Here is an 11976-nt window from a genome sequence, read left to right on the forward strand (position 1 = left end):
TAGGATCATACCACTAGCAACCTCGGTGAAATATCTGGGACTTCATTTAGACAAGAAACTTACATGGAACCATCACATAAAACAAAAAATCAGAATTATTAAAATGCGAACCAAATCTATGAACTGGCTAATGTCCCGGAAAAGTAAGCTCAATACAAATAACAAATTACTCATATATAAATGTGCAATAAAACCAATTTGAACCTATGGAATCCAGTTCTGGGGAACGGCAGCAAAGTTACACATCCAAAAAATGGAAAGCTTACAAACAAAAATACTTCGCACAATAATAGATGCTCCTTGGTGTATCAGGAATGACAACATTCGTAAAACATTAAATGTTCTCTCTGTACAGGAAGAAATTATTCGACTAACAAACACAAAGATAGAATCAACACTCACCCAAATCCACTAACAGCAAACTGCTATGCGGATACAATTAGAAGATTAAAACGCGACATCCAGAAGACTTATTAGAATCATAATATCTCATATATATATATATATATATATATATATATATATATATATATATGTCTCCAAGTTAATTGTAGTACTTACCGTTTAAAGTAACGGAAGTCAAACGTTACTAACTATTATTTCAATATTTGTAAATATTTTTTTTTAATATACACAAATAAAAAGGAGAATATATAAAAAACTTTCAATTGCGCGTTGCTCTCGTTAACATTTGTATTCTTTTGTTTCTACACAGCGCCTCATCATATAGTCCTCAAACACTATTAGTCCCATAATAAAACAAAACAACGCAGCTACACGAAGTTATTATAACATCAAAACTCTCTCCAAAAGATGGCGGCCCAGTTCACCATGTTCACACATTTACAAGATAGGAGCCGCAACAGTAGGGATAAAACGGCTTACTGTCACGCATTGGTATTACAGTGTCATCGTGTGATAAAATCAAGAAACACTTTGATTAATTCTGGAACCCGAAAATCACAAGAGTTTCGCATCTTCACAAATAATATAATATGTATGTATCAATGGAATGGAGTTTTTGTAGCACACTGTAAATTGTAACATACGCGTGCGATCCTTAGTTATGCATGTATATAAAATATTTACGTGCATACGAATTTAATATACAATAGAAAATGTCAGATTTTCACTTATTTTTTTTTAATAAAGGTCTTGAACTTCTTGGTTATGAGAGGACTTTGAACCAGGGTTCGCATTTTATATACACATATTATTCAGTTTTGTTCAAAAGTAACACTTATTCATTTTACAGAAAAGAAAAAACAAAATCATACTAAATAACAAGATACTTTGGATTTAATATCATCGAAACACAAGATAATATCGAGAAATAATAAAATTGGTATGACTACATATAAATATCTAAACAAAAAAGATCTTACTTTAGGATATACATATAATAAATTAAGAAAAATTATTCATGTTTTTAGATCTTGCAACAATCTTTAAAAGATCAAGAAAAGTATCAATTTATGAAACTAAAAAGAAATTAGCATCAGAGAAGGACCTTACAGATAAAAATGTTGAAAGATTATTAATGCTTAGTAAAAATCGCATTAACACAAATGTAACAGTCAAGGTATCAAGTAGTTAAAAAATTTTTGGTTAATTTCCATATGAGATTATATTACTTAATAAATTGCTTACAGCTTTTAGATCGAGCAGTAAAGAAGAAATGTATTCCAAAGAAAGAAGAACCTAAAGAACCTGAAACTACTGAATTTACAGAAGAAGATTTTATGAAGTTTGAACAAGAATATGTTGATCATTAATTTATATATAATAATATAATAATAATATAATTAATATAAATCTCGTATTTCGTAAATAAATAAAAGTACACAGATATAAGATCTATTATCTACTTCTGAAGAACAAGAAGGGATAATACATGTAACCATTTTCAATATACTTTCAATTAATAACTTGAAATGTTTAATAGTGACAGTGAAAAAAGTAAAGTGATACTGCTTGTAACCATTATATTATTTCTATATATACTATATGGGTGATTGATTTACAATTTATTGATGACAACAAAATAAGATCATTATTTGGTTCTCAAGAATTAGCTTTAGTGGTACCTGCAGTTTCAGGGATTTGTTTTATTCGTGGATTACTTCTATTCAATATTTATCATGTTAAGTCATATTTTTCATATGATATATTGAGTAAACTTCATCACTTACAAGTTTTATATAAAAATTATATTTGTATTGGTGATTATTATCCATAAAAATATGTCAAAGAAGACAGCACATTGAGGTACTAAAAAAAATGGCACGCTCCACACGCTAAGTTGGTGCTCTACTGGATCCCTCTATCGGTGTTGATTACCCATAGCTTCGGCCCTGTCGGACAGAGAGAAACGAGCAGCGAAGCTCATGGCGGCAAAACGTCGTGTACATGTTGCTGACGAACATTTTCTTGACCTACTCAAAATATACATCGTCCTGACGCTTCTATTGGGCCGTTTCTTCTTCAGAAATGTTTACAGAATACGATCCTGGGTAGAGTTTTCGTGCTCAACAAAAAACTTTTCATAAAAATACAAAAATATTGCGCAGAAACTGCTCACGTCGACACTTTTTTAAACCTTGACATTAATTTATTGCTATTTAGGACCAAAAACAATTAATAAATCTCCTCTATCTTTTAACACCAATTAGAACTTTCTAATGTTTGTACTTTTCATGCAATACCTCATTTTTGCCGAAAATTTTGGGTTTTTACAAAAGTTCGTTTATTTAAAAAACTGAGGGTGATGGAGCAATTCGGTTTTCAAATTCTTGATTAGGGAGTGAAGCTCTACAAGAATTTCATAGTGGCTATAGGAACCCAAAAATCGTGTCGGACAGTGTTATAATAGGACATTCATTTTTTGTGTATTAAAGAGAAAGCTGAAACTTGCATTCATATCCTCATATTATCCTCATATCCATATATTTAATGTAGTAATTACCTACAAAAAATTCTCAAACTCAGAGTTTTAGAGAATTTGAGTTGTATCATTTATTAAGTATATTACAATTGCTGAAATTATCAAAAACCCGTAAGTTATATTCGTAGCTAATGATTTTTAGTTTATATTGCGGAGAAACTACGCACATTGGTACTTTTTTAAACTTTGACATTAATTTATAACTATTTAGGACCAAAAACAATTAATAAATTGTATGTCATTATATGAATGCATTTAAAATTAAAATAATTTCATGTGACTACTTTATTTTGATTATTATAAAACTAATAATATGAATACCGATGAATACCGAAGCAAGGTGGTTTCAGCGACACCATAGTAAAGTCAATTTTACCGTTCCTCCTGAAATCACAAGTGCAAAGATTTCGTCAATGAGGCGTTGTGGAGGGCACTATCATCATCGAGGCATTTCTGAAGTCATCATCATCATCGAGGCATTTCTGAAGTCATCATCATCAAGGCATTCCTGAGGTCATCACCATCATCGAGGCATTTCTGAGGTCATCATCATCATCATTGAGACATTTTCTATCACTATTACATAATTGTTAATAGTATCATTCGCCTAGTTATTTAATTGAATTAATGTTGAGTTGAGTTAGGAATTTGAGTTATTTCGTTGAGGGTATATAAAGCTTTAAAATGTGGCGTGCTGATTTGTTAAAGAAACTAAAATGAAAACGTAAGCTGAACCTGACTAGTAGCAAAGATTTTGAAGTAGAAGACATAACAACTACATTCGAAATAAGCTCATCTGAGGATTGTTCATCACAGCAGTCTTCTGTAAATAAGGAGTTGCAACCAATTCATATAGATGGAGATTTGTCTGTATCAAAATCTTCATCTGTTGAAATTTCATCTCCTTTGTCGAATCTTCCACTCACATCTTCTGCAGTTTCTCTTCCAAATAGTAATTTATCATTCACTGAGCCTGAAAATGCATATCTATCATTAAAATTAGCCACTGAATTGGTGCCGAGATTTCGAGGAAAATCAAGTTCTTTATTTAAGTTTATTAAACAATGTAGGCTTGTTAGATCGCTAGATAGAAAATTTATTAGCTTTAATAAAGAATAAAATAGGATATGCATTATAATTAATAGAAAATAGACAAGAACCAAATAATTTGGATTTTTAGCAAGAGCATATGATTTCCATCACATATATAATGTATTAATGATAGTTACACAAACAGATAAAGAAAGTATAAAAATCTATGGTCAATGGTTATATGAAATGTTAAATAAGGGTTTAGGTACAGCTAAAGAAAAATACCATTGTAAAGAATTACCAGGAGTAATAATCTTATTAAAATGAACAGTAATAATTAGATTTCATAGATGCTTAAGAGATGTTCATATAAGTATGTTAATTTCAAAAGAGGGAATAGATAATTTAGAAGAAGCAATAGAGTTAGGAGTACGGTTAGAACAGGCGGTGTTATAAATGGGGCCGTAGAGATTGCCCAGAATTTCAATGTAATCGGGATAGATTGTTTGGTACTAAATTATCAAATAATCTTCTCAATATCCATTGTAATTATTGCAAAAATTGATAAAAGGAAGTCAGAAAATATCTTCAACAGTTCTCATTCTCAAAAACAAAGATTTAAACTCGCACAAGACTTCGTACAAGGGCACAGTACAAAGTTGTCCTCAAATTACAAGCGCCAAATCCTCAGGTATAATTACCAAATTAGCTTGAATGATCTTTCTTTTTTACTAATCATTTCAGTTCAACACGAAATCTTTAATAAAAACTCATGTTGTTTCTTAGTTAATACTGGTTCTCAAGTAAATCTAATAAAAAGAGGTTATTTTAGTAAAGAAATAGAGATAAATTTTGAAGTCATCTATTACTTAACAGGAGTAGTCATTACAAATGGGGAATTGATAATTTCCATTAAAAATGTTGACGTTAAATTGCAAGTAGTAGATGATTCGCTTCTCATTAAAACAGCTGGAATACTTGGTATGCCGTTTTTAGAAAATCAAGAAATTATTTTAAAATTTAAAAGAACTTACCAAATAGATTTTTAATTAATGAAAAACAATATCCTCTTTGTTCCACTATTACGTTAGAATTATCACCTCGCACTAAAATCCTAGTTTCTCTTCCAATAAAAAATAGCATTCAGAAGGTTATATGAATAGATTGGATACAAGCAATGGAGCATATGTTGGGGAAGTATTAACAAGACAAAAGACTGGTTATATTAAAACCTTCGCTAAACACCATTGCCGACAGAGTAAGGGTACAGTCGTCGAGTTGGAGGAATTTGAAATTAAACCAGATTCTTCACGCTCAGCTCGAGCAGATCTTAAAATAAATAAATTGAAAGATAAAATAAATAGATTAATTGAATTGGTTAAAATTTTTAAGTTAGAACATTTAAACGACTTAGAAAAAGGATGTATACTTAAAATTATAAACGAATTTCCTTATCAATTTTATTTACCGACACAAAATCCAAACTACTAATGAAATATCAATTAACACGAAACAATATCGTTTTCTTCAAATTCATAAAGACGAAATTAAAGGTCAAATGAAAACTTTATTAGAAAATAATATAATTCAATGTCGGCTGAAATGTCTTGCATCAGGCGTGTCGTAGTGGTGGGGAATGATAATGAAATTGATAAAGTGTGTTCACCATTGTCTGAACTGTCGGTTGAAATGCCCTGCATCAGGCGAGACATTGTGGCGGGGAATGATAATGAAATTAATAAAATGTGTTCACCATTGTCCGACTTGTTGACTGAAATGCCCTGCATCAGGCAAGATGTTGTGGCAGAAAATTATAATGAAATTGAAAAAGGAGCTTGCCATTGGATCCGACCTGTGGACTATGTCCAGCATCATAACGATCTGGCAATGGGGAATAATAGCGGAAATAGTGAAAATAAATCAATCTTACCAATAATAGTAAGAGAAAATATCAAGGCAGTTTTGGCAATAAATGATTTAAGTTCAATGATTTATACAGAAAAATAATGCTGTTAATTTTATAAGTTCAAATCTCAAATCAATATCACAAATTAATGAAAATTTAATATCTCAAGGTAAATTTAATCCCCCCCGTGTCCGCTACCTTGTCGTGGTGGGGGGGCTTCGTGCCCCAATGATCCTCAAGGCTGTGCCGGCGGGGATTTTATTCCCTGGCAGGTCCTACCTAGCCGGAGTGGCTTGAGGTGAGGGGCCAACTAAAGTCGGACACATACCGTAAACCTGTGGTCATGTTTTACAGGAACGGGGGTCTTGCCTTAGCCGGCTGGACCGCGAGGATGACAACCTCTCTAAAAAATCCCTAGCCCCAAGCAGCGTTGCGCGGTGAAGAGGGCGTAGCTGGAGTCAGCGCCAGCTATGGTTGGTGGGTGCACCAATCGTTAGCGGACAACCCCGGGGTACCTGGCGATCCCCCGGGCGTATTAGCCTTCCCCGGGTATGGCGGCTCTACCCGGGGTGACCTCCTTTCCGACCACACTCGTGGGATTTATCATGGATAGTTCACAAAATAAAAAAACCGGGGAGGGGGGAAACGAGAGGGAGGAGGAGGCGCGCGTAGCTAGCGTGCGCCTCGAGCGCATGGATGGGTCGGTGTTGCGGGAACTTCCCGCAACACGCGGCAGAGAGAGGTCCGCTTTGGAACTTGGCGAATGCGATGCGGGAGAGGAGTCCGATCACTCGGTCTCCTCTCACCGCTCTTCGCAGAGCGCCCCTGGCTCCTCAACAGGGAGGAAGCGGGGAAGGCCGCCAACTACTGGACAGTACGTTGGCCTCTATGAGGCCAAACGTAAGTTGACGGAGGCCAACAAGGGCCTCATCGCGGCGATCTTCGACCCGGTGGCCCCGGGGCCGCAGCCCGGGAGATCGGTCGACCCACTTCCGGACGAGGTGGAGGTCGCCGCGAATCTTCGCAGTCGTCCGACGCGAGACGTTGCGGCGTCAATAATGGAGAGCCTGGCCGAAGTGGCCAGGATCTCCAGCGCAACAAGGGAGTTGCGGCCGGCCACGGTGCGGGTCCTGCAGGCGGCGGCCCTGAACAGCCGGGCGGGCGTTGCGGAGCTGACCATGAGGTCAGCTTCCGACGCCACCCGGCTGTTGGAAGCAGAGAACGCTCTCCTCAGAGAGCAGATGGCGGAGTTGCGGACCGAGGTGGCCCGACTCCGTCAGGCGGTGGAGGCGAAGCCGGCAGCAGCCGAGATGCCTCCGCCGCCGGCTCCTGAGGGGGGCACGGGGCCGCTGGTTGGCGCCGGCGCCCGAGGGCCCCAACGCCCTGGGCGAGGGAAGCCCTTGCCGGCGTCCGCAGCGGCGCCGGCAAACTTGCTGCAACAGATCGGCTCCCTGATCGATGCCAAGCTGGCATCGTTCAGGAGGGAGCTGATCCCGCGGATGCAGGATCCGCGGTCGGTGCCGCCCGTGCCGCCCGCCTCCAGCCCGTCGATAGACAAGAAAGGGGGGAGAAAGGGTGGCAGTGGAGGAGGGGCTGCGTCCGCTAAGGCGGCGCAGATGCAGCCCCCACAGCAGATGGCTGCCTCTGCTGTTGTGCCGCCCTCCACCACACCTCCTACTGAGCTGTGGTCGAGGGTAGTTGGCCGAAGGGCCAAAAAGGCGGCTGCCGCAGCTAAACCTGCGGCGGCTGCCAAGGCCTCTTCGGCCGGGAGGGCGGCGAAACGGGTGGCACCGGCTGCCCCGAAGAGGGCTCCCCTGCCGCCGCGTCCGCCCCGCACGGCTGCCGTTACGATAACGGTACCGGCCGGCGGGGCGATGACGTACGCCGAGGCGATGGCCACTGCCAGGTCGAAGGTTGACCTGGCAGAGATTGGCATCGCCTCGTTAAAGCCCAGGAGAGCGGTGACGGGGGGAATCATTTTGGAGGTCCCCGGGGCTGATGGGGCAGCTAAGGCCACTGCCCTAGCTGCGAAGATGGCGGACGCGCTGGCGGGAACCGGCGTGAAGGTCGCGCGCCCAATTAAGAAGGCCGATCTAAGGGTGCGCGGCCTGGTCGACTCGACCACGCCGGAGGAGGTTGCCGTGGCCGTCGCCCATGTGGGAGGGTGCGACCGGGGGGAGGTTAAGACCGGCGAAATCCGGTCTTCCCCCTCCGGTTTGGGCACCCTCTGGGTCCAGTGCCCTGCTGCGGCCGCGCGTAAAGTTGCGGTCGCGGGCAAGCTCACGGTCGGCTGGACCCGGGCGACGGTGGAGGCCCTCAGCGCCCGGCCCCTGCAGTGCTATCGCTGCCTTGGCCTAGGCCAAACAACTCAGCGATGCACTGCGGCCGAGGATCGTTCCGGCTGCTGCTTTGGGTGCGGCAGTCGGGACCACAAGGTGGCCGGCTGTACGGCGAAGCCCAACTGCCCGCTCTGTGCGGGAGCGGGCAAGCCGGCCGGCCACCGCCTCGGTAGCCGGGCGTGCCCCGCCAGCGCGAAACGCGGCAGGGGCAGCAGGGGGAGAAAATCCGCGGTGGTCAAGGCGACGGCCACCGTGGCTACTAAGCCAAAGGTGGCACCCAAAGGTGCCACCGTCGCGCCCGCGGGGGCGGATGGGGCCAAAGAGGCCCCAGACGCCACCGCTCCCGCGGCGGCGATGGAGGTGGAGGCCTGCCCGTAATGGCGCCCAAGGGCCCTATAATACAGGCCAACCTGAACCGCTCGGCCAGGGCACAGGACCTCCTGGTGCAATTCCTGGCCGAGCGGGGTGCCGGGTTGGCCGTAGCGGCGGAACCGTACAGGATTCCCGATCATCCACATTGGATGGGGGACCTGGGCGGCTCCGCCGTTATAATATGGGTAGGCCGGCCGGGGTCCCCGGCGTGCTCCGTTATCGAGCGCGGTCGGGGATACCTGGCCGTTGACTGGGGCGGCACCGCGGTTGTGGCGATCTATGCACCTCCAAGGTGGTCCCTCGAGGAGTTTGTGCAGTATCTGGACGGGGTGGGGAGATGCGTCTCCCGCTGCCAGCCCCGTCCGGTGCTGGTCCTGGGGGACTTCAACGCCAAGTCGCCGGCTTGGGGTTCCCCCAGGACGAACCCGAGGGGCCGGGAGGTGCTTGACTGGGCGGCGGGACTCGAGCTCCGTCTTTTAAACACGGGCTCGGTCCATACGTGCGTGCGGCATAATGGGGGGTCCATCGTTGACCTTTCATGGGCAACGCCCCCCGCCGCGCGCCGTATTACGGGGTGGAGGGTGGCGGAGGAGGTCGAGACACTGTCTGACCATAGGTACATTGTTCTCGGCCTCTCCGTCGCCCCATCGACGCCCCGACGTCGCCCCGCTGATGAGGGATCGCCTCAGCCGCGGTGGGCGCTAAAGCGCCTCGACCAGGACGCCCTGATGGCGGCAGCCCACGTCGTGGCCTGGCCAGCAACACCGGCCGGGCCAGTCGACGGGACAAGGGAGGCCCAATGGTTCCGGGGCGCAATGACGTCCATTTGCGACGTCGCCATGCCCCGGGCCAGGGTTTTCCCGAGGAAGGCGGTGTACTGGTGGTCGCGCGCGATAGCGGATTTGCGCACAGAGTGCGTTCGCGCGCGACGCCAGTACGCCCGCGCCCGTCGACGACGGCGTTCCGACGTGGAGCTGGCTATCCAGCTGTATGGGCGATACAGGGAGAAGGTGGTCGCCCTGCAGCTGGCCATCAGGCAAGCAAAGAGCCAGGCCTGGCGCGACCTTCTCGGCACTATCAACCGAGATCCATGGGGGCGCCCATATAAAATGGCGATGGGACGATTACGTCCCTGGGCGCCCCCTCTGACGGAGAGCCTGGATCCGGGGATGCTCGGACGGGTCGTGGACGCGCTATTCCCCGTCAGCGGGGAGGCGTCCCGGCCCGTCCCTCAGCTAGAGGGACACGAGTGGTCCCCGGATCTGGAGGTCGCGCCGGAGGAAATGGCCGGGGTAGTCAAATGGCTCCGGGGCAAGAATACTGCCCCGGGGCCGGACGGTATCCCCGGCCGGGTCTGGCTGCTTGCCATGGGCGTCCTGGGCGAGAGGCTTAGAGGCCTCTACTCCGGGCTCCTGAGGTCCGGGGTGTTCCCGGACCTCTGGAGGAGAAGTCGGATGGTCCTCTTAAGGAAGGATGGGAGGCCTGCGGATTCTACCTCCGCGTACCGGCCCATTTGCCTCCTGGACGAGGTGGGCAAGATCTTTGAAAAGATCATTGCTGCCCGCCTCGCCAGGCACCTGTCCCGCGTTGGCCCCGATCTGGCGGACTGCCAGTTAGGCTTCCGGGAGGGGCGATCGACGGTCGATGCAATCGACCGTCTAAAGTCCCTCTCGGACAATGCCGTGGCACGGGGCGGGGTGTGCTTGGCGGTGTCGATAGACATCGTCAATGCGTTTAACACCCTGCCCTGGTCCGCCATTAGGGAGGCCCTGGCTGAACACCAGGTGCCTCCCTATCTGAGGCGGGTAATCGGGGCCTACCTGCGGGGCAGGTGGGTGGAATACCCGGGCCGGTACGGGACGATACGGAGGGAAGTGGACTGCGGGGTCCCACAGGGGTCCGTGTTAGGACCACTCCTGTGGGACCTGGGATATAACGCAGTCCTGAAGGCCTCCCTACCCGACGGTGCCACCCTCATCTGCTATGCAGATGACACATTGGTGGTCGCCGTCGGGGACACCTTCGAGAGGACCATCCGACGAGCGGAAGTTGCGGTGGCAGCCGTCGTCGCGAGGATCCACGGTCTGGGGCTGAAGGTGGCCCCGGAGAAGGCCGAGGCCGTCTGGTTTGGACGGCCTTGGTCTCGGCCACGGGCCAGATCGTGGATCTGGGTTGGAGGAGCCTGCGTCGAGGTGAAGTCCGAGATCAAGTATCTCGGACTGATCCTCGACAGCCACTGGAGGTTCGGAGCACATTTCGGCCGCCTCGTCCCCCGAGTTGAGAGGGCGGCGGCCGCGTTAGGCCGCCTGTTGCCCAATATCGGGGGACCGGGCGATATGGTGCGCCGCCTATACCTAGGCGTGGTGCGGTCAATGGTATTATACGGCGCCCCGATCTGGGCGCCGTCCGTGAGGGCAAGCCGGCGCAGCACATTGTTGTTGCGCCGGCTTCAGAGGCAAATGGCCCTTCGCCTCATACGGGGGTACCGCACCACGTCTACCGTGGCGGCGCTTGCTCTGGCGGGAGAAATTCCCTTCGAGCTGCAGGCGGCGATGCGCGCCTATGTCTATAGGCGCATATGCATCGCTGGCCGGGCTCGGGGGGACCCGCCGGAGCAAGAGGCGGTCGAGGGCTTCGAGCTCCAGGCCCGGGGACTAGCGCTCGCCAGGTGGCATGCGGAGCTTTGTTCCCATGCCGCCGAGCGCGTCCCCGGGGCTCTCCTGCCGCACTTCACCACGTGGCGGGAGAGGCGGTTTGGCAGGCTCTCCTACCGTGCGACGCAGGTATTCACCGGGCATGGCTGCTTCGGTGTCTACCTGTGTCGCATCGGTCGGGAAGCGACGACGGTGTGCCACCACTGTGGCGCGGAGGAGGACTCGGCGCAGCATACACTGGAGGTGTGCCCCGCCTTTTCAGTGCTGCGCCGAGTCCTAACTAGGAAAGTTGGTGGCGACCTCGCTCTCTCCAGCTTAGTTGGGGCCATGCTGGAGAGCCCGACAAAATGGGCGGCAGCCATAGCCTTCTGCGAACAGGTAATGTTGCAGAAGGAGGCTGCCGAGCGGGGTCGCCGTGAGCGGGGGGTGCGGCGTGTGCGCCCACGCCTAGAGCCCCCCCCGAGTAGCTGATACTAGGCGGGCGGCGGGTGTACCGGACCATGCCGGTTTAATTGCCCGCCGCCCGCCAACCGAGGATGCCCTATTTTAAAGTGGGGGCGACAAAACCGTCGCCCCCGACGGCCGCTGGTGCGGCCGTCGTGAAGAGGCGGTGTGGGGTGCGGTCCCCCGCACCGCCGAATCAAGATGATTCATGGGGGGGAGGATTAATCTCCCCCCGGGACGCGGCCGGCCACCGCTCCATCCTGGTGGCCGGCCAGGCGAGGGGGA

General features: G+C 48.3%; 1 protein-coding gene and 1 long non-coding RNA gene across 3 annotated transcripts; one reads left to right on the forward strand and one right to left on the reverse strand.

Moving 5' to 3' along the window:
* Positions 1-813: 813 nt before the first annotated feature.
* On the forward strand, positions 814-1854 carry LOC117221797 (uncharacterized). Its single transcript, XM_076528002.1, has 4 exons — positions 814-865; positions 1289-1345; positions 1434-1582; positions 1653-1854. The coding sequence occupies exons 1-4, from the start codon at positions 814-816 to the stop codon at positions 1773-1775; spliced, it is 381 nt and encodes a 126-aa protein (XP_076384117.1). The 3' UTR covers positions 1776-1854.
* Positions 1855-3211: 1357 nt separating this feature from the next.
* On the reverse strand, positions 3212-5170 carry LOC143261984 (uncharacterized). Of its 2 annotated transcripts, none has more exons than XR_013035964.1 (2): positions 5077-5170; positions 3212-3917 (listed from the first exon to the last, which is right to left on the reverse strand). It is a non-coding gene; the product is annotated as an uncharacterized LOC143261984 (long non-coding RNA). The 2 variants fall into 2 exon arrangements; XR_013035963.1 differs by having other exon boundaries at positions 5011-5164.
* Between the last annotated feature and the right edge of the window lie 6806 nt (positions 5171-11976).

The sequence above is a fragment of the Megalopta genalis genome, unplaced genomic scaffold, assembly GCF_051020955.1.
Source record: "Megalopta genalis isolate 19385.01 unplaced genomic scaffold, iyMegGena1_principal scaffold0077, whole genome shotgun sequence".
Taxonomy (NCBI): domain Eukaryota; kingdom Metazoa; phylum Arthropoda; class Insecta; order Hymenoptera; family Halictidae; genus Megalopta; species Megalopta genalis.